At 44.3% G+C, this 22,904-nt stretch overlaps 1 protein-coding gene across 1 annotated transcript in view; it reads left to right on the top strand.

Annotated features, from left to right (window-relative positions):
- The window catches only part of LOC115481349 (next to BRCA1 gene 1 protein-like), a 91,728-nt gene that overhangs the window by 49,139 nt on the left and 19,685 nt on the right, over window positions 1-22,904 (top strand). Inside the window, 8 exon segments of the mRNA XM_030220416.1 lie at window positions 223-432; window positions 1,492-1,651; window positions 4,136-4,426; window positions 12,806-12,946; window positions 13,117-13,192; window positions 13,728-13,838; window positions 14,439-14,600; window positions 18,363-18,515. Coding sequence (XP_030076276.1) covers window positions 223-432; window positions 1,492-1,651; window positions 4,136-4,426; window positions 12,806-12,946; window positions 13,117-13,192; window positions 13,728-13,838; window positions 14,439-14,600; window positions 18,363-18,515 — 1,304 coding nt within the window.

Raw genomic sequence — 22,904 nt, 5'->3', positions numbered from 1 at the left:
TATATCGTCAGCATATGAACAGCAACACTAATCCAATGTCTCCAAAACTGAGCTTAATAATACATTAAACAAGATCAGAGACCTTGGTGAGCCTTGTGGAACACCAAAGTCTGATCTCTGTGTGAATGAAAAGATAATATTGTATTTTTTTAAACAGTAATGGTGCCACACTGGAGATGGCTTTTTATATATTTCCTCCCTCTCCTCTACCCTTGATCACAGGCTCCAGAAGCAGATGGACAAATCGCTCCTGAAAGCTGAGAAGCAGAGGCTGCGAGCGGAGAAGAAACAACGCAAGGCAGAAGTGAAAGAGCTGAAGAAACAACTGAAACTGCACCGAAAGATGCGCCTCTGGGACTCCTTTCACAGCTCGGAGCAGTCTTCAGAACTGGCTGCAGCCAAACACGAGAACCAGCAGCCTGCAATGCTGGCGTAAGGGCCGAAAGGGTGGGAGCCACAGACGTGTGTATCTGTTTGGCCACTTTGGTGGTTTTACAGAAAGATGTAGCCAATATGTGAATCTGGGTTTTTCTCTGCAGTCATGATCAGAAAGCAATCTTGCAACTACTAACTCCGTACTGTAGAAATTTCCTCACTAGAGATATCAGTCTTCTCTTTTGGAAGACCAAAAACTGATTTGTTGACCACAGTCTGCAGAACAGAGTGAAAGCCGAGATGTGCAAAAGGTTCAGGCCTCTTTCGGTAATAGCAATATTTAAATGAGATATGGTCCATGGCAGTGGGGAGAGTGATTCATCTGGGTACTTTGAGTCCCTTTCCCATAGTCTGTAGTCTCTTAAGGAACTAGCAGAAGGTTGCACCCAATGAATGGAAGACGAAGGTGTCCTGCTGGGATCGACAGGTGTGTAATGTAGTGTAAAGGTTGTGGGCCAGCCTGATGACTAAGTGGCAGTGCTGTTCACAGCCACGCAAAGACTTCAGTTCCTGGATTGGGTCTGCTGCCACTTAGGTTGGTTGAGGCTGCAGATACTGCATTCACAAGCCCTGGTGAGAAGTTGTGGTCATTGTTAAGGGTGACACCTAGTGGCTAGATTCAGACCCTAGGATTCTGGAAAGAGCCCAGGTATCTGACTCCCAACATCAGGACCATGGGTGAAACAACCATACAAGGAATATTGAAAGAAACGACCTACTAAAATTGGAGTAAAATCCCCAGATAGTTATGAATAAAGCCCACAGTGCCAGAGCCTTAACCCTGGTTTGACCTGGAAGAAACAGGAGAAAGAAGGAACTATCGGGTTAAAAAAAAAAGTACCTATAATTGTCTTTTATGAAATTTTTTCGTCTTAATATTCATATGGTTACAGAATTATACTGAAAATGGGGGACAATTCTAGATGGAATCACACTTTATCCCCACTGTGAACACTGATTAATAGGAAATTTTGGGATCTTTGTGGTAGAATTACTTTTTAGACTACTGGGTGGTAGAGAGTAACCTCATCCTTTTCTACTTTGCCATTTCTGTAGGCACCCCCTAGAGCCCTCCACCCCCATCATCCCCACGCTGGGGGCAGTGTTTGTGGATGAGAACCTGCCTGATGGGACTCACCTGCAGCCAGGCACAAAGTTCATCAAGCATTGGCGGATGAACAACACAGGCAACGTGAACTGGAACTCTGACACCAAGGTAAAAAATGACCAACATACTGCACACACAAGCCAACAAAGTGGGGCAACAACTGTAGAAGGCTCCAATTTTGAGGGGAGGGGGGTATAACCAGCAAAAGAAAGGCGGTATTGCTTCCCCTGTACAAGTCATTGGTGAAGCCCCACTTGGAATTTTGTGTTCAATTTTGGAGGCTGTATCTTGCTAAAGACATAAAAAGATTTGAAGCGGTTCAGAGAAAAGCAACGGAAGTGGTATGGGGTTTGCGCCAAAAGACGTATAAGGAGAGACTTTGATAACCTGAAGATGTATACTCTGGAGGAAAGGAAAGACGGGTGATATGATACGGACATTCAAATATTCAAAAGATATTCATATTCAAATAAACCTTTTTTCCAGATATGAGAAGGTGGTAGAACTAGAGGACATGAATTTAGATTGCAGGGGGGGCCAACTCAGGAATAACAGGTAGTACTTTTTCATGGAGAGGGTGGTAGATGCCTTTAATGCTCTCCTGCGGGGGGAGGTGGAGATGAAAACAGTAACAGAATTTTTAAAATGCATGGGATAAACACAAAAAAATCCTGTATAGAAGACATGGAACCAAACAAGTTTAGCGGTGATTAGATGACAACACCAGTAATTGAGAAGCAAAGCCAGTGCTGGACAGACTTCTACGGTCTGTGCCTTGATCATGGCTGGACAGATTCAGCTTCAGTAGTTGGAGAGCAAGGCGAGTGCCGGGCAGACTTCTATGGTCTGTGCCCTGAAAATGACAAGGACAAATCCAAGATTAAGTATGCATATGTAGTATCACATCATACTTTATGCTATGAGTTTATCTTGTTGGGCAGACTGAATGGACTATTTGTTTGCCATTATATACTATGTAACTGACACCAACAGATTAGTCCGGAATTTATAGGTATTATTTGTTACATTTGTATGCCACATTTTCCCACCTGTTTGCTTACTATGTGGCTTACATAGTACCGTAAAGGCGTTCACCAACTCCAGTAGAGAACAAATACAAAGTGATGTTGTGGTAGAATAAGGTTATGCCAGTCTACATAATTTCTTCTTCCTTAACATCCATACCAGACCAATCCAGAACTTGGGGCTTATGTGCTGGTAGATGGTTGTAACCCACAAGTTCTGGACTGATCTGTTGGGACTGAAGGAAAGAAAATCAGCAGGTAAGACCTAAGTTCTCTATAGATTCCATGCCAACCAGATGATAATTAATAATGTACTTTATTTATTTATTAGGATTTATTTACCGCCTTTTTGGAGGAATTCTCTCAAGGCGGTGTAAGTAAGAATAGATCAAGCATGAGCAATAGACAATTACAGTAGTAAAAATATTCAAAAACAATACAATGTCAACACAATACGTAATAGAACATTATAGGTAATAGCGAAGGGTAAAGCAAAGATGTAATATATAGAAGAGTAAGAAAATAGGAAGAGTTTAGAAAGTAAGGTGATCGATTTAAAGAAAGTTGCACATGAGGTCAGAGAAATGGTTAAATGTTATGCTACAGTTTTGGCACCGTACATCAAGTAGCACTATAAAAATAAATATTCAGGTATAATGGGTCTCTGTCCAAAAGAGCTTTTGGTCTAAGTGAATACCTGAGGCAATGGGAGATAAAGTGACTTGCCAAAGACCACAGCTGTGTCAGCAGGATTTGAACTATGGCTACCCTGGTTCTCGGCCTATTGCTATAACCACTAGGCTACTTCCTGTCCAAAATATTGTCTGTACCTTCTGGACTAAGTAACAATTTGTAGAACATGGATCAGGATTGTAGAGTCTGCTTGATCTCTGGCTGTGCCTCTCACTTCCCCACCGCCAAGGGTCTTCTGTGCTTGTTTCAGGCTTCCTTGAATCTTATTGTTTTTATTTCTACCATTGCAATGGGGAGACTGTTGCCTCCTTAGTTGTTTGTAGTGTTTCTCCTGTGTAGTATACTGGGTCAGACCAATGGTATAGGCCATGTTGTGTCTCCATACCCTGAGGCCTTTTTATAGCGGGAGGGGGGGGGGGGGGGGGGGAACGACCAGCCATATTTTATCTTATTGTCTTTATTGTGATCTGGAAAAGATTCACACTGTTTACACTGAACTCTCCATTGCTTGCCAATGATAGATCTCTTAGTAGATGGTAGGAGAAATTCATGATATATTTGATGAGCATTGGCTTGAAAAGATTTAACTTCTAAAAGTCCTATGAATCCTGTCATTTAAATTTTTTTTGTTTAGTGTAACATACTTAGGGGTTTGTTTATGAAGTAGCACTAGCAGCTGTCCATGCGCTAGTGCCAACACGGCCCAGTGAGTGGGCCATGTCGGCACTAGCGCTGCTTAGTAAAGCAGAGCGTTAGTATATATGCTAAACTTTGTTTGTTTGAAACACACATTGATTACGTCAAAATCAAAAACCCATTATCAGCTTCTGAATTCAGTCTTGTATTTTCCTTCTGTGTTTTTTATTTATTGCAGCTGAAATTTATGTGGGGAAATTTGACGCTTGCTTCCTCTGCTAGAAAGGACGTGTGTGTCCCATTTCTGCACCCTGGTCAAGTGGGTATCCTGTCAGTGGAGTTCATCGCACCTGCCCTAGAAGGGACCTACACATCTCACTGGCGTCTGGCACACATGGGGGAACAGTTTGGCCCCCGTATCTGGTGTAGCATCATTGTGGATTCCTTTCCTTCTTCGGACTGTCTGGAGTTGAATGAAAAATCTTTGTTTAATTCAAGGAAAACAGACAACACATCTTGCAAACAAACTGTAAGCATTGTCTTTACATCTTATCATGTTCTGTTGTCACTAATCCAGGGTGTGATTGTAGTCCATCAGTATAAGAGATTGGTATTTTTATGTAATTAAACTCTGAAATTGTAATTAAACTCTGGAATTTGTTGCCAGAAAGTGTGATAAAGGCAGTTAGCTTAGCGGGGTTTAAAAGGGTCTGGACAGCTTCCTAAAGGAAAAGTCCATAGACCATTATTAAATTGACTTGGGGAAAATCCACTGCTTATTTCTGGGATAAGCAGCATAAAATGTATTGAGTTTTCTGGGATCTTGCCAGGTATTTGTGACCTGGATTGGCCACTGTTGGAAACAGAATGCTGGGCTTGAAGGACCTTTGGTCTATCCCAGTGTGGCAATACTTATATAGCACCTTTCAGCCAGGGTTGTTCACAGTAAATTGCATACAGGTAGAATGATTCCCTTTCCTGAAGAGCTTAAAATTGAAGTGCACACCTGAGACTGGGGGAGACTGAGGTGCTCATTTTCAATGCAGATGGGTGCCTCAAAAATGGCCAGAAAAACGTCTGTCTGCCAAAACCATCTAAATCACGATTTTCAAAAAGGCAAAAGTGAGAGGTTTCTTACGGAGTTTGTCCAAATAGCAAGGGTGGGTCGAAAACGTGATTGTCTTTCAGCGATAATGGAACAGGAAGAAACGTCCAAGGCAAAAAAAAAAAAAGGATGTTTTTGTCTAGACCTGTTTCATTCACATCCAGGTTACAAAATGGTGCTCTGACTGACCAGATGACCACTGAAGGGATTAAGGCATGATCCCTCTTTAATTCCCCAGTGGTCACTGACCCCCTCCCACCCCCTAAGAAGTGAAAGTGACAGTGAATACCAGGCTATCTGATAGTTGCAGGTGATGGGCATACCCAAGGGAGCAGAAAGCAGGTCCCTGGATTTGTCTAGTGCCCAGTGCAGTGGAATGTGCACAAGAGAACCCAGGCTCATATCCCAGTCTACCTATTTCACTTGTGGAAATTATGAGCCTGCCAGAACCAACCAAATACCTACTATATCTAAATATAGGAGACACTTGTAGGCTGGATGGGTGATTGTAGTGGTGTACAGTTAGGTTCATTAGTTTTTTGGTATTTTTCCTGTCCCTGGAGACCTCACAGTACATCAATACAGGGATTATTATGGGAAGTGTATCTGGGTCCCATTGTTTGAAGTCCACTGCTCTTCAGGGACGTCTGTGTAACTATTTCTCTCAAAACGATGGCAGACAAATGTTTTTTGCGCCTGCTTCCTTGGGGGTCCAAAAGTGGACTTTCACTTTCGAAAATGGGGGTTCTTCCTTAGCATCCCTCGATACCAGCCCAGACGGATGGGTTATGCACAACTACTAGCAGCCTGCAGGTAGGTGGAGACTGAGAACTGCAGAATTCTGATGGAGCCTATGTTAGCTGTGCAGTACCTCCCAGAGTCAGTACTTCTCAGTCTCCAAGTAGGTGAGTAGAGGTGGGAGCCTGTGCATTTTGATCTGGTAAGCCTGGGGAGTCCTAGTCCGGGGGAGGGGGGGATGTGGAAATTACTGGGGTCAGAAATGTTTGTAATTCATTCTGGCTCCTAATTTTTCTGCTTCTCTCCCATAGCTCCTTGGCTGCTGGCTGTGGCCCATGGGGGTCACGTGCCCTGGGGGTGTCAAACCTGGGTGGCCGAGTCCCTCCCCTACTTCCCTTCCAGTATCTACTGTTTCCTTGGCCATTAGGGGTTCCTTTTTGTGCCTTGGCCTTTGGTGCTGTCTAGGGGCCTTGAGTGCCTGGGAAGTGAGCCTCATCTTTGCTCTCTGTTTAAAAAAAAAAAAAAAGTAGCAAAGTCTCTGATTCTGGCAGTGCTCTGCGGTCTCTCTTTGTTTTGTGCTCAATTTGGCAGTACCCATGGTTTATGGTTATGGTTTATTCAATTTGCTATATCACACAAAACCGATGAGCAGACCAAGGTGGTTTACAGTTTTAAAAAAATGCATAAAATAAAAGCAGGAAAGGAACTCTATTATTTAGGATAGATGAAAACAGTCATTCGAGATACTGTTGAACAATTCTTCGAGACTTACAGCTAGGTAAAGACACCAGAATCAAGCCTTGTCGGGAGAGAATCCATAAGTTTGTGAAAACAACCAAGTTTTAAGAGAAAGGGACAACTCCTGTTGAAGAACAGTGGAGGCGCTGTTCCAGGTAGGTGGGGGCCAAGAAAAAGAAAGCACGATGTCTGGTTGTTCTTGTTGAGCAAACTAGGGCTGGGTAACACTAAACGGTGATCATTCAATGAGCGTAATGTTCGTGCAGGCATATAAGGTATCGCAAGGATGGACAGATAGGAAGGGGTACCAATTTGCAAAGCTTTAAATATTAACAGAAGCATATTGTAATGAATTCTGGAAGAAACAGGAAGCCAATGATGACGTCTAAGAAGGGGTGTAACCCTGTCTAATTTTTTCATCCTTTTTCCTCCTGCAGCCATCTTTGTCTTTATATTTTTTTCTTGTACCCATACTAACGCTGTTTCTTTTTTCTGTGAGTTCTTTCATGTGGTGCCGCTGAATTTGCTGCTTTAAAGACCTTTTACATACTTTGGTGTGGCAATTCAAGCCTTAGCAGCCATACACACACACAAGGAGTGACTCAGGGTGCACATACTGCAGCAGGACATGTTTATCCACTCCTATCCTAGCTGAGATAATATTTAACCATCTCTCTGACCTCATGTTCAACTTTCTCTAAATCAGTCACCTACTTTGTAACTCTTCTTACTGTTTAACTATCTGTATATTCCATCTTTGCTTAATGTTCTGTTACATATTGTGTTGACATTGTAAGTAGTATATACTAGCAGGCTTATTTTCGAAAGAGAAGGACGCCCATCTTTCGACACAAATCGGAAGATGGGCGTCCTTCTCCCAGGGTCGTCCAAATCGGTATAGTCGAAAGCCGATTTTGGACATCCCCAACTGCTTTCTGACGCAGGGACGGCCAAAGTTCAAGGGGGCGTGTTGGAGGCGTAGTGAAGACGGGACTTGGGCGTGCCTAACACATGGACATCCTCGACTCATAATGGAAAAAAAAAAGGGTGTCCCTGACGAGCACTTGGACGACTTACCTGGTCATGTTTTTCTTACGACCAAGGAACAGAAAGATGCCCGAACTAACCAGATGACCACCGGAGAGAATTGGGGATGATCTCCCCTTACTCCCCCAGTGGAGCAGTTTTAGTGGGTGCAGTGCACTTCAGGCAGGTGGACCCAGGCCCATCCCCCCTACCTGTTACACTTGTGGTGGTAAACGTGAGCCCTCCAAAACCCACCAGAAACCCACTGTACCCACATGTAGGTGCCCCCATTCACCGGTAGGGCTATAGTAGTGGTGTACAATTGTGGGTCGTGGGTTTTGGGGGGCTCAGCACACAAGGTAAGGGAGCTATGTACCTGGGAGCAATTTCTGAAGTCCACTGCAGTGCCCCCTAGGGTGCCCGGTTGGTGTCCTGGCATGTGAGGGGGACCAGTGCACTACAAATGCTGGCTCCTCCCACGACCAAAGGGCTTGCATTTGGTCGTTTCTGAGATGGGCATCCTTGGTTTTCATTATCGCCGAAAATCAGAAACAACCAAGTCTAGGGACGACCATCTCTAAGGAAGACCTAAATTTCAAGATTTGGGCATCCCCACCGTATTATCGAAACGAAAGATGGGCGTCCATCTTGTTTCGATAATACGGGTTTCCCCGCCCATCCATCGGGACGTTTTGTGAGGACGTCCTCAGCAAAACATGGGCGTCCCTTTTGATTATGCCCCTCCAAGCCATACTTTGGAGGAGTGGCCTAGTGGTTAGGGTGGTGGACTTTGGTCCTCGGGAACTGAGCAACTGAGTTTGATTCCAACTTCAGGCACAGGCAGCTCCTTGTGACTCTGGGCAAGTCCATTGCCCCATGTAAGCCGCATTGAGCCTGCCATGAGTGGGAAAGCGCGGGGTGCAAATGTAACAAAAAATAAAATAAAATAAAAATATTGTTATTTGACTATTTTTACTGCTGTAATTGCTTATTTCTCATGTTTGATTTATTCTTACTGTGCACCGCCTTGAGTGAATTCCTTCAAAAAGGTGGTAAATAAATCCTAATAAATAAAAAATATCATGTACTTCGTATTTTGTACAGTTTATTTTGTTTTACTTTCTTCTTTAAGGTGGCCTTCATATTTTTGTGCCAGATGTGTTCATTTAGTCACTCTACAGATAGTTTATACATATGTTCCTCCTCAAAGTACTTACATGTTTTCATAGCTATCAGCATACATTAGCATATCTCTGTTTCCTGTGGTCAGCATCACTTTTTGCTGTCTGTTAGCCGCGTCTATTTTTGACAGCATTCTTGCGTTTGTACTCTCTGTCAAGGTATTACGTTACTGGTTTGCCTCTTTTAGCCTCTTGTCCACAGTGTTGTGATGGGTTTTTCTGCTTCGATGCTGTTTGTTTTCCTTTCTCCTGCATTTTCCTACTTTTTTTTAGGTTTGGTCTTTTTTTCTACGAGCCCCTTTGCGTGGTGCCGCCGGCCATACTATTTTTGCTGCTACGCCTTTAGAAAGCTATTTGTTGAGAGTTTTTCTTTTTTTGTTTTGGTCTCCTCCTTCCTTCCTTCACTGTTTTCATATTCTCTAGTGCTTCACTAGAGTGAAGGAGTAGCCTAGTGGTTAGTGCAGTGGACTTTGATCCTGGGGAACTGAGTTCGATTCCCACTGCAGCTCCTTGTGACTCTGGGCAAGTCACTTAACCCTCCATTGCCCCTGGTACAAAATAAGGACCTGAATATATGTAAACCGCTTTGAATGTAGTTGCAAAAACCTCAGAAAGGCGGTATATCGAGTCCCATTTCCCTTTCCCTTCATTTTGTCTTTCATCCCTTAGGTTCTTTTGACTTCCACACTCCCAAAGTATTGTGCAGCCATCTATTTACAACTCACAGGTACTAACATCTTCAATCACACACATTTTAGCTCTCTCTACACTTTTCTCTCTCCTGGATATGTGGTTCTTCTATTATTCCCATTCAGTCATTGTAATAACAGGTTTAGATCTTTTCATAAATATACCAACCATGTCTATGTATTTACTTATAGGGCTTAGCCATGTTGCTTGCTCTGTAGATATTGGTTTATTTACGTGTTTTCTCATGTTCATGCATGTGTATCTTTCATGATACAATTCCCATCACCATTTAGGTTTTGCTTCATGGACTGCTTTTAAGATTTTTTTTATTGTCTGATATTTTTGCTTGTTTATTTAAATCAATATCTATACCCAAGTTTTATGTTTACAACTCGCGATAGACATATCGTTACGTTCATATACCATTGGTTAATATGGTTGCTTTACACGCTTTGGATTATTTTTTGTTGACTGGGGGCCAGATGCACTAAACTTAACGAGCAAGTAGTAAACCCCGGCATGCACTAAAGGCCATTTTCCGACGAAGGTAGCAGCTAACGAAAACGGAATGCAGATGAGTAAATTGTGTAGAAACCCCATTGTAATGAGATGCACTAACCTTTTCCGATTGCCTTAACGCTGGAAACTCTAACGAGAGGTCTGTACCTGTCGTTGGGGCTGCGCGGGATTGAAAAGTAAAAAAAAAAAAAAAAAGATCGGGAAAAAAAGTGCTTGATCTGGAAGTCTCACAGCGCATTTAACTCAGCCCCCCCCCCCCCCCCCCGAGGACGTCCTTCACTATATATTAAAAAAAAGACGAGCTGTGCCTATGGACGTCCTTCGCTGCCCGCTCGAGATCGCCGCCCATGCCCCCTTTGGGGTCGTTGCCACACCGCTCCCCCTCTCCACCCGCCCCCCCTCTGCCTGCCACCGGGCCGGGCCCTCACAGCGCCTCTCACCTCCGTGTGAAGGCGCATCGCCTCCCTTCGGACTTCTCTCCTTTCCTCCCTGGCTCGCCCTCGTCTGAGGACCTGGCCCGGTGGCAGGCGGCAAGGGTGGTGGCTCGGATGGTGAGGAGGCCGGGGCTGCGGGAAGCTGGCATTTCAATGCAGGGGGGAGGTGGATGGGCGGCGATCTCGAGCGGTGGTGATCCGGGGAGGGGGGATGGGCGTTTTTTTGGATGGGCGTCCATTTTGGCCGTCATCCCCCCCCCCCCCCCCCCCCCGCAATAATAAAAACGTCTTTTTTGGCAGTGCTTCACTCAGCTGAGAGACCTGGAAGTCTCTGAGCCAATCACAACGCGTTTACCTCAGCTAAACGCGTTGTTATTGCCTCAGGGACTTCCAGGGATCTCAGCTGAGTGAAGCACTTCCAAAAAAGATGCTTTTATTATTGCGGGGGGGATTGGATGGGCGTCCTCAACACTGTCCTCTGGATCGAGCCGCATCGGAGGGGGTGAGCAGCGCGGCATCTTCGGGCAGCACAGGGAGGCATATTTGGCATTCGCAGAGCAGCCAGCATAACGCTTGGCTGCTCTGCGTATGCTCGACCGGCCGATTGACCGACTGTTTAAACGATTGAATAGAGAATGCAAGTGAGCTACAACGAGCAGCTCATTTGCATTCCCCTTCCTTAATGCATGCCCTTTCCTTACCGATTCGCTAAGGGAATCGGTAAGGGAAGGGCTCTAACTATTATTTAGTGCATCTGGCCCTGTGTCACTATTTATTTGCATTTATTTTATGTATATGCACTTGTGTTTTTATGATGATTTTTAGGTATATGTTTTTTGTATTCCAAAAAACAACAAGGCAAATGATCTGCAAAATCCAATATGGGAAAGAAAGCCAGCAGATCAATGTCACAACAAAAAGATTTTATTGAAGATACCGTGTATGAAATCTTTTTGTTGTGACATTGATCTGCTGGCTTTCTTTCCTATGTTTTTTGTATTTCCTTGGCCTCTGCAACTGTAACACGATTCGTGTCAAGTCCATTTTATTGTGAATAAAGCTCCTGATGTGAACTGGTTTAGTCCATTGGATGTTTTTTTCTGCATCATGCATCGTGTCAGCCCCGCTGTGTGTGTTTTCTGGGAGGAACTGCACAGCTAAGTTATAGGCTCCACCAGAATTCTGTAGGTCTCAGTCTCCACCCACCTGCTTGTAGGAGTGCAAAACCCTTTCATCTAAGCCAGTCTGGAGGGACTAATGGAAAGTAAATTAGCAGGTAAGGTCTAACTTCCCCTTTTTAGATGTTTTCAAGTGAAGATGTCTCTCTCGTAGCCCATTTTACTACTACTACTACTACTACTATTTAGCATTTCTATAGCGCTACAAGGCGTACGCAGCGCTGCACAAACATAGAAGAAAGACAGTCCCTGCTCAAAGAGCTATGTAATAAAAGTAAGCCAAGTATAGGACAATCAAGCCATTGTGACATCACTGATGAGGTTGGCTCTTATTGGTGGCCTGAGGCATTATGACATCACAATATTAGCTCTGGTTACAAGAGACTACTACTACTACTATTTATCACTTCTATAGCGCTACAAGGCGTACGCAGCGCTGCACAAACATAGAAGAAAGACAGTCCCTGCTCAAAGAGCTTACAATCTAATAGACAAAAAATAAATAAAGTAAGCAAATCAAATCAATTAATGTGAACGGGAAGGAAGAGAGGAGGGTAGGTGGAGGCGAGTGGTTACAAGTGGTTACGAGTCAAAAGCAATGTTAAAGAGGTGGCCAAGGATGGGGCAAGACATAGGGGCTCAGGAAGTTTATTCCAGGCGTAGGGTGCAGCGAGACAGAAGGCGCGAAGTCTGGAGTTGGCAGTAGTGGAGAAGGGAACAGATAAGAAGGATTTATCCATGGAGCGGAGTGCACGGGAAGGGGTGTAGGGAAGGACGAGTGTGGAGAGATACTGGGGAGCAGCAGAGTGAGTACATTTATAGATTAGTAGAAGAAGTTTGAACAGGATGCGAAAACAGATAGGGAGCCAGTGAAGGGTCTTGAGGAGAGGGGTAGTATGAGTAAAGCGATCCTGGCGGAAGATGAGACGGGCAGCAGACCGGACGTTTTTCCTGTTTGAAAATGACTATCAGATGGACAAGTTTTTTGGACATTATCGGCAAAATGTCCCAGTTGAGACTTAAGATGATTTTTTGAAAATGTCCCTCTGATTGACTTGCTCAAGGTCAAGTATGGGTAGCATCTTCCAGATCTCATTCCAGATTTCTTGGTTTCCAGTCTGTAATTCATATCGTTAGCTCACCTATTCTTTCCCAAACTAATCTCCCTAAGTTTTTTGTGAAACTAGGTTTCCTTTAGAAATACCAAGTATGGTGGTATGTGCTCAGCTGAAATATCCCTGTTTTGATCCCACCAGTGATCCATGTTTTGTTTTTTTGTTTTTTTTAAATCTGGCATAGGAGGCTTCTTCTGAGTCCGAAGCAAGAAAACGGGTAGCGGATGAGCCACAGCTGCCCTTGGCACCCATCTCCCTGAACATTAATAGTATGCTTGGTGATATGGAGATGTATATCCCATCCGTAGATCTGCTTACCGCCCAGGTATGAGACTCCGTTCCACTTCACCCTCCTTAAATGAGCTCGGACCCGGCTAGCTGGCCTGGGAATGTTTTACAAGGCTTTGTGGTGTGTGTGTGTGTCTGTGTTTATATATGTGGTGTTTTTTTTGTGCTATTTTTTTTGTTGTGATCTGTGTCTTTTTTATTTTTTAGGACTTGCTTTCATTTGAGTTGCTGGATATCAACATTGTTCAGGAACTGGAGCGGGTGCCTCACAACACACCCGTTGGTAAGGAAGAACTTGCTCTCAGCACCAGATTTCAGTCTTGTTGGCTTTGTGCCACTTGCCCCTACCCATGCTTAGAACCAGTCCAGCTCTTCTATTCTGTGTTCTAACGTTGATATTCAAATAAAGATAAGAAGATATCCCAAACACGGAGTGACATGGTTTAATGGTTGTTCTAAGAACTGGAATAGATGTATTATTTCTGAATACAGTTAGGACCTGTTCAAAAAGGACTTTTTCTCCTGTTATGCTGTGGAAAAAAATCTCTAGATTGAATATGGCATTAAAAAGTTACATCTGAAGGGGATAAACTGAAAAATTGTTTACCATATTACGTACCAGTTTATTGGAAGCAACCGGATGTGGCCACTTGTCACATCTACTGAAAACCCTGAGGCAGGAAATGGGATTTTTTTTTAAATTTTTATTTTGCTTGTCTTTCTTATGAATGAGCAGACTGTGGCTGAAAATTGCTAAAAGACTTCTCCCATCATCCATGATCCTTGAGTCATTTGTAATAGCTTTTTCCTTTCTTTAGATATGACTCCTTGTATGTCTCCGCTGCCGCATGACACTACTCTGTTTGAGAAGTCAGGGTTGGATCAGATTGAAGAGGAGAATGAGGGACCTGGGTTTAAACCTCTGCCCGGTAAGATGGTGTCTTGTCAAGTGTATGAGAGTGTGAACAAGGTGACCAGAGAGCTTTACGTCCATGTATGGAGATGTGGGTCCTGCATATCTTAGGGATATCGGTATGGAAATCGGAACTACATCACTCTGCGTACAGTAGATGGGGAAAGGGGGGGAAGGTGACTTGATATACAGTCTTTCTGTGGTTTTTGCAACTACATTCAAAGCAGTTTATATAGTATATACAGGTCTTGGGGCAATGGAGGAGTGGCCTAGTGGTTAGGGTGGTGGACTTTGATCCTGGGGAACTGAGGAACTGAGTTCAATTCCCACTTCAGGCACAGGCAGCTCCTTGTGACTCTGGGCAAGTCACTTAACCTTCCATTGCCCCATTTAAGCCGCATTGAGCCTGCCATGAGTGGGAAAGCGCAGGGTACAAATGTAACAAAAAAAAAAAGTGATCAAAGTCCGCTGCACTAATGACTAGGCTACTCCTCCACTATGATCTAGAGGGGAATTTCCTCCTTTAAATATATAAATCCATCCCTTGATATTCTGGAAGGAGAACTGCCCTTCCCCTGAAGTGAAATTCACTGGGGGGTATAATTTGTTTTTGCAGATTTTCCCATAGGCAAAGCAGAGACCGAGAACACAGCTGTACAGGAGGAGGGGGAGGAGGAGATCAGTGGCACCCAGTTTGTGTGCGAAACCGTGATCCGTTCCCTGACTCTAGACGCAGAACCTGATCACAAACCCCTGCAGAGGACCAAGTGCCAGCAGAGTGAGTATTAACGCAGTCATGGGCCCCCAGTTTCTTCCCTGAGCTGGAAGCTGTCCTCCTTTGGCTAAAATGGGCCAACGTACAAATTACAGCAGAGGCAAGGAGCATCTTGGGACTGTATTTCAACTTCACCCCTTTTGGTTTGACCAAATTGCCTTACTTCCTTAGCATCCCTCCAGACCGGCCTAGACGGGTTATGCACTCTTACCAGCAGATGGATGGAACTTACTAATTAGCTGTGCAGTCCTTACAGATTCAGTATTTCTTAGCCTCCAAGCAGGTGGTAGAGGTGCGAGCCTCTGCAGTCTCGACTAGTCTGGCAGGCCTGGGGATTCCTGAGGGGAGGGGGGGATGTTACTGGGGTCAGCAGTGTATGTAACTCATTCTGGCTTCTAATTTATCTGCTTCTCACCCAGGGCTCCTTCATAGCTGCTGGTTGGGGCCGTGGCCCATGTGGGTCACATTGTGCCCGGGAGGTGTCAAACCCAGATGTCTAGGTCTCTCCCCCCTTTCCTCCTTATACCTCCTGGTTTCTTGTCCCTGGGGGATTCCTTTTTGTTTCTGGAGGTCCTTTTTGTACCTTGACCACTGGTGCTGTCTAGTGGCCTTGAGTGCCTGGGAGGTAAGCCTCATCTTTGTTCTGTGTAAAAACAATAAAAGTTTAAATTTCAAAGTCTCTGGCAGTGCTCTGCAGTCTTTTTGTTTTGTGCTTACTATGGCAGCATCCAGGCTTTGCCTTGCTGGTAGGTGATGTTCTTGGAAACCTCTCCTTCCTCCCACAGCTCTCGACTTTGTTTCTAACTAGTTTTCAGTTGAGCTATAATTCCTTGTATGGAGATTTTCTCTCCTGAGCTCCATTGGCCTTGGAGGGGCCTTTTTTTTTTTCTGCTGTTTGTCCAGTTTGGGGGGTGCCTTTGGGTTTTTTTCTCCTCACCCAGTTTGTACTTGGGTTTCAGTTCAGTTTGGGGGGGTGCCTTGTTTGGGTCTGGCTCTTGTTAAAAATACAATTTATTTTTATTTTTTATTTTTATTTCATTTGTACCCCGCGCTTTCCCACTCATGGCAGGCTCAATGCGGCTTAAATGGGGCAATGGAGGGTTAAGTGACTTGCCCAGAGTCATAAGGAGCTGCCTGTGCCTGAAGTGGGAATCGAACCCAGTTCCCCAGGACCAACCATTAGGCCACTCCTCCACTCCAATAACACAATAACACCCCCTTCCCCCGGACCATTAAAGTCTCCTTTAGAAGACGGCATGGTGAGTTTGTACTATTGTTTTCTGGCGTTTTTCTTTCCCCCCCCCCCCCCCCCCCCCCCCCCAATGTCAGTACTCTGCCCTCTTTCAAGCATGAGAGCAGTTTATTTTATGTTTTCTTATGGCAGACTAGATTATGGATACGATAGTTCAAAGCATCCCAAAGCTCCCACTGGGATAAGGTGAATTTCAGCTTTGCAGTGTTTGGCACCTGAGAGTGAGTGCAGGGAGTTCTAGAATCTTCAGATTTCCATGGTAACCGTTAACAGTGCATTGCACATGGGGCTGTGGTAAGCTGCATTTTATCACTTTTTTTTTTCTAAATCTTTGCAGTGTTTGGCACCCTCCTTGCACTCTCTGGGCTTTTGTCCTCTCTTCTCAACGCCCTGCATCAAGTGGCTTAGCCTAACGGATTCAACTACATATCTTCTAGTACTAGCTGGATTTTCATTCTTTTTTCTTTGTCTAAGGTTTAGCCCTGTTATGGGCCAGAAATACTTTTTCTGTTTTGGAGAGCAGCTGTTTACAGATTACGTTACTGTCACCTTTGATAGGCAGCTGCATTTTTGCTTATTCATTCTGCCCTACGTAGGTTTATTCTTTCTGAGTCAACTTTTGCCCTCAAGGCTTTAGCAAAATCTTTCCTTCACAGACTCGGTGACGTTTCTCCTTGCAGAAGATGCGGTACTTTGAGTAGAGGTTCATAATATAGCGGGGTGTACATCTCACATTTAGGTGACCACAGCAGTTTCATCATACAGCTTTCTTCAGCATGTTTTCCAAGATGCTTCTGGAAATTTTGATTGTGATTAGGCCCTAGCCTCCTACACACTCCAGTAGCTGCTAATGGGGTAGTTCAATCTGTTCAGAACTCTGCTGCACGTCTCATATTCCGCCAGAACCGATATACTCATATCACCCCTCTCCTCAGGTCACTTCACTGGCTTCCGATCAGATACCGCATTCAATTCAAGCTTCTCCTTCTTACCTACAAATGCACTCAGTCTGCTGCCCCTCACTATCTTTCTACCCTCATCTCCCCTTACGTTCCCGCCCGTAACCTCCGTTCACAGGATAAATCCCTCCTCTCAGTACCCTTCTCCACCACCGCCAACTCCAGGCTCCGCTCATTCTGCCTCGCCTCACCCTATGCTTGGAACAACCTTCCTGAGCCCTTACGCCAAGCCCCCTTCCTGCCCGTCTTCAAGTCTTTGCGTCTTCAATGCTGCGTTCGGCACCTAACCCTTACCGTTCAGTGAATCCAGACTGCCCCAATTTGACTACCCCTATCGGACGACCGTTCACTTGTCTATTAAATTGTAAGCTCTTTGAGCAGGGACTGTCTCTCTTTGTTAAATTGTACAGCGCTGCGTAACCCTAGTAGCGCTCTAGAAATGTTAAGTAGTAGTAGTAGTAGGTTCAACTGTACAGTGTCTCGATGCAATTTTTTTTTTCTCCCAATAGAATATGCAACATTTTCTTTATATGGTTGATTCTGTCTGCAGACTGTTTTGTACCTTGGTCATGTGCCCAGTGGTAGGGAAGTGGCCTAGAGAAACAGTTTTTATGCCTCGGTCAGGATAGTCAGTTTGTTATCTGGTTGGAGAGAGGACCTGGTGGTGTTTCAGGCTACCATAGCGCATTGGATTAAAGAGGCCATTGCTTTGGCTTACCTTCTTGGTGGCAGAGTGGTTCCAGATACCTTTAAAACCCATTCTACCAGAGGGCAGGCAGCTTCTGTGTGGAGAGTGCTGTGGTACAGTCACAGGAGACTTGTAGAGTAGCAGGCTGGTCCTATTTGCATTCTTTTACTAGGCACTACTGCATAGATGTTTTCACTCGTCAGGAGATGGCTTTTGGGGTTAGGATATTTGAGTCTGGGCTCTGAGGGTCCCACCCTTGATGTTCACTGCTTTGGTACTTCCCATCCGTCTAGGCTGGTCTGGAGGGACGCTGAGGAAGGAGAATTATGTTATGTTCATGCTGACTCTGGGAGGGACTGCACAGCTCGGTTTGAAGGGACTAAAGGAAAGCAAATTAGCAGTTAAGGCCTATTTTCTCCTTCCTTTGTAGTTCTCTGGTGTTCTGTTGCGTACTCTTCTCTGAATAAGAATAGCCATACTGGGTCAGACCAATGATCCATCTAGTCCCCAGTATCCTTCTTCCAACATTGGTCAATCCAGGTCATGAGTACCTGGCAAAACCCAAATGGGATCTCTGTATATATAATTTTTTGCCCTCTTTATTGTCCTCCAGGTTTGATGCTCTCTTTCAATCAAGATGGCATACCTAGGTGACTTGGAAACCCATTGACCTCCAAGACATGCCATTCACTCTGTCCTTTGGCTGGAAAAGGCTTTCATAATAGCAGGAACCATTTTGCTTCCCTCACTGGGGATAGGTGTATTCCCTCCAAACCCAAAAATACCACCCCCCCTCCAAATCTCAGTCACAGGAAACTGATGGGAATAACTGGAACTCATCTGACGTTTTATGCTTTCTCTCTTAGGCTCTCTACAAACGTTATCTGAGAGCTTCAGTTATAGCGTAAAGAGTGAAGACTGCTCAAGCACTAGACCTGACCTAATTCTGGAATGTGCAGAGACCCAGGATTATGGAACATGTATCTGTGGCACGGAAGGAGAGGAGTTGAATGCATCAGGTAATAGCCCCAGGGAAGGTTAATGCATTTGCTTTTAACTTGCACAAAGCTTAACATTTCATGCAGAGCTCTTGCACTGGTAAAAATCATGAGATTGCGGAGAGGTGGAGTTAAAAACAATTGTAATGCTTTCTGTTATAAAGAGACATATGACTCTAGAGTTAGCATGGATCTTTCATTAGGCGGTTGAAAGAAGAAATTAGGTCTTATCTGCTAATTTTGTTTCCTTTAGTCTCACCAGACCAGTCCAGAATCTGAGGGCTGTGCCTGTCGACCAGCAGATGGCGCCAAAAAAAAGAGAGAAAAATGTCCTCTGTGCTTCACCTAGTAAGGGCAGCATGCAGCCTTAATTGCTCAGTATTTTGAATAGCAAAGCAGTGGACCATCTGTTTTCCATTTCATTTGAGTTGTTGCGCTAATAATACTCATTATAACATACTGCAGATAATTTCAAAAAGTTCAACTGTTTGAGAAAACTGAACATTGAACCTGAAGAGTTTAACTGTTGATAAGAGTAAGAAGAGTAATATTAAGAGGCTCATTCAAAGCATATAGATTTACAAAGTTACATAGGTTACTATAAGGCATATTTTCAAAGCACTTAGCCTTCCAAAGTTCCATAGGTTTCTATGGAACTTTGGAAGGCTAAGTGCTTTGAAAATTTGCCTCAAAGTAACTTTATAAGTTTATATGCTTTGAAAATGAACACCTAAGTATACTAAAATGATTTAATAACTGGGACTATATTAGGAATGGCCTCTGGACTGGCCTATTGGGACAAAAGAGAAGAAAATTAGCAGGTAAGACCTAAATTAGTATCCTCAACAGACAGTTCAGAATCTGTGTCATGCATCAAAGCAGTTCCCAAGATGAATGGGTCTTCAAAATTTCTGCCTAAATGATTTAATAACTGGGAATATATTAGGAATGGCCTCTGGACTGGCCTATTAGGACAAAAGAGAAGAAAATTAGCAGGTAAGACCTAAATTAGTATCCTCAACAGACAGTTCAGAATCTGTGTCATGCATCAAAGCAGTTCCCAAGATGAATGGGTCTTCAAAATTTCCTCCTGAATAATTTCAGTCCCAAAACGCAGTATACAGTCATTCTCCTACGTGGAGCCAACAATGCTTTGCAAATGCACGAAAGAATGATCATATCAAGGGTCTACAGCTGCAAATTGGAAGTATCACTAGCAATTCTGCTCACAAAGTCGAAACACCTCTGGTAGAAAGATAGTATGTTGCTTCCTTTTAAAACTAAATGTATATGCAACAAAATATTACCTCAGCTACTGGGCAATGATAGCTTTAGAAGTTGGTTTGCCTTACCTGAAACCAGCAAAGGTTGATGTTAATCTCCCCAGCCTTGGAACTTGGTTGATCACGTCATTATATTTATTTACTTGAACATATGTTATACTGCCTATTGATCAGAGGATATCAAAGCAGTTTTTGTAAAGTGTATCAATGCTTCACAAGATAAAGGTCTCAAAGGCTTGTCTGAAGAACTATGTGTTCACTGCAGTCTTAAATTTCTGCCAAGACTTGATGAATTGCAGATCTGGGGGTAAGGCTTTGCACAATGAAGGGCCTGCAGCAACAAAAAGCTATCTTACGAGAAGTTACCAGATGTATAAATTCCGGTGCAGGAGTCACCAGATGGTAGGTTCCAGAAAATCTAAGCGAACAAGGTCTGTAAAGGGTTAGAGAGGGCCAGATAAGATGGCAACATGGAAAATACACAGTGGACATGGAGCAAAAGTAGAGATTTGATGTACTTGAAATGAGGACAACACCTTTGGAAGAACAAAACAAAACTAGAATTGTTTACTCAAGATTACTGCCTCCCTAAACAGGAGAGCAGGAACTGTACATGTGAAAACTTGAAGCTCAGAATTCTCTTTGGTCTCTGTACAGCCCCCAGAACCTTCTCCAAAGTCATGATGGTCGTGGAAGTCTTTCTCCGGAAAGAAGGAATCTGGACGACAGGCTCATCAGAGTTACTTCTTGAAGGACAGTCTATTGGTCTTCTCCAATTCTTGGGTTGGGTCATCAATTTTTCCAAGATCCAGCTTGTGCTCCTGTCGGACTCTAGAGTATTTAGGGATTTGTTTTGACACTCTGCAGATCCAGATATGTATTCCCAAGCCAAGAAGGCTCAAGCATCAGGACCAGATTCAGTCCTTGCTGCAGAGTCCGCAAGTCTGGGATTTTGTCCAGGTCCTCGGTTCTATGGCCGCGACTCTTCAGGTAATTCTGTGGGCCGAAGCTCACAGACATTTCCAGCAGTTGATATCTTTTTAGTCCCCAATTTCTCAGGACTACAATCTCAGTGGACACCGCAGGTAGCTTCAGTTCCACAGTTCTTCTTCAAGGAGTATCACTGGCAATTCCTCAGTGGATGATAACAGATGCCAATCTCTCTGGTTGGGGTGCTCGCTGCCTTTATCACACCACTCAAGGCGTTTGGACCAGGATGAAAATCCCTCTGGCTAGTCAGGTGTCTGGAACTCAGAGCTGTTTGGTTAGCTCTGAAAGCCTTTCACAGTGCGGGTATTATTGAACAATGTGACCACAGTAGCATGCATAAAGAAGGAGAGACTCGCAGTGTAACTCTGGCGTTGGAGGCTCACCTCTTGATTCAGTGGGTGGAGAGACATGTTCCCATGATTTCGGGAGCCTACATTGCGGGAAGCCTGAACTTTCAAGTGGATTATCTCAGCAGGAACTCTCTGGACCCAAGGAAATGGAAGTTATCTTCAGAGGTATTTCTCATGGTCATATGGTACCCAAGCTTAATGTCAAAGTCCCCAGGTTCTCCAGTAGACGAAGAGAGTTCGGTTCAGAAGGGCTGGATGCTGCCTGCAAGATTAGTCTACTCAGGAGTTGCTGTGCACATTCCCACCCTGGCTAATGATAGGGACGGGTGCTTCACAAAATTCTTCACCATCCAGGGCTCATGATCCTCATTGCCTCGGGTTGGCTCAGAAGACCATAGTGTGCGGATCTTGTTCAACTTCTAGTTGACAACCCGTTCTGACCTTCCTTCCTATCCGGATGTTCTAGTTCAAGGCCCTCTTGATGTGGAGGATGCATCCCCCTTTAGTCTTATGGCTTGACTATTGAGAGGTCGCAATTAAGAAGAAGTATGCTTGGGTTTGCAGGCTGTTTTGACACCTGGTGTATGGAGAGGGCGATCTCACCCTTCTCGGCTAACCTACCTCAAGATTCTAGCCTTTTTGCAAGAAGGCCTTAAGAACTTAGCTTTGAACTGTCTCAAGGTTCAGGTGACTGCGCTGTTTTGCTATAGAGGGCGTTTCTCAGATACATTCCTGGGTGCCCGTCCTGATGTATTGCGGTCTCTTAGGAAGTTAACTGCCTCAGACATCCTGTGTGTCTGCTGTACCCAACCTGGAATCTCAGTTTAGTATTACGTGCTGTTCAAAAGCCACCCTTTGAACCATTGAAGTCTATCTCTCTGAAAAATCTCACCTTGAAGACAGTGTTTTCGGTAGCTATCATGTCGGCTAGGTGTGTTCAGAACGTCAGGCCTTATCCTGTAGAGACCCTTTCTTGTCCTCCACAGAAGGTAGAGTCTATATTAGGACGGTCCCATCTTTTTTTGTCAAAGATTGTATCGGCTTTTCACATTAACCAGCCACCGTTTCCGACTTGTTTTATGAAAGAGGATTGGGATAAGAATTACTCGATGTTGCATCCTTTTGACGTACACCACTTCTTGCTGTAAAATACAGTCTACTTAGATCCATAGAGGGGAACCTACTAATAACAATAAAATAATCATAATAAAAACTAAATATTAGCATAATGGTCTACCATATAAGTACAGTCTTAGGGGACTTTAGTTTACTCCATTAGAAACTTAGTTAAGAAATCACCAATAATAAGATGCAGGTAGCAGTCCAGCAGTGAGATGGGGGCTATCCAGTCTTTTGCCCGGAGTGTTACATTTTTTATTATCTCGCAGTTGGTGAGAAGTCGTATGTGTGTATTCTGGTCAAAGAGCTCCTAGCACTCGGAGAACGTTTCCAATCTCTGGAGACTAGAATAGCAGACTTGGAGGAGCTGAGGCAGAGAGGTTTATAGAGGAGGCCTACAAGGACCTCCAGTCTGGCAAGCTCTGTGCTGCCATGGAGGAGAATGGTCTCCTAAAAGGAGAGGCAGAAACTGATCCTGTAGCCAGCACCTGCCTTCCAGGGGATGCAATATCCTCTTCTACTGAGAATGTCTCTCCAGGGGCTTCTTTCTAGGAGGGAAAGGTTAGGATGGCTGTTGTAGTTAGAGATGCAATCATTAGGAATGTAGATAGCTGGGTGGCTGTTGGATGTGAGGATCACTTGGTCACTTGCCTGCCTGGTGCAAAGGT

Source organism: Microcaecilia unicolor, chromosome 12, assembly GCF_901765095.1.
Source record: "Microcaecilia unicolor chromosome 12, aMicUni1.1, whole genome shotgun sequence".
Lineage (NCBI taxonomy): Eukaryota > Metazoa > Chordata > Amphibia > Gymnophiona > Siphonopidae > Microcaecilia > Microcaecilia unicolor.
This window is presented reverse-complemented; position numbering and strand designations above follow the sequence as displayed.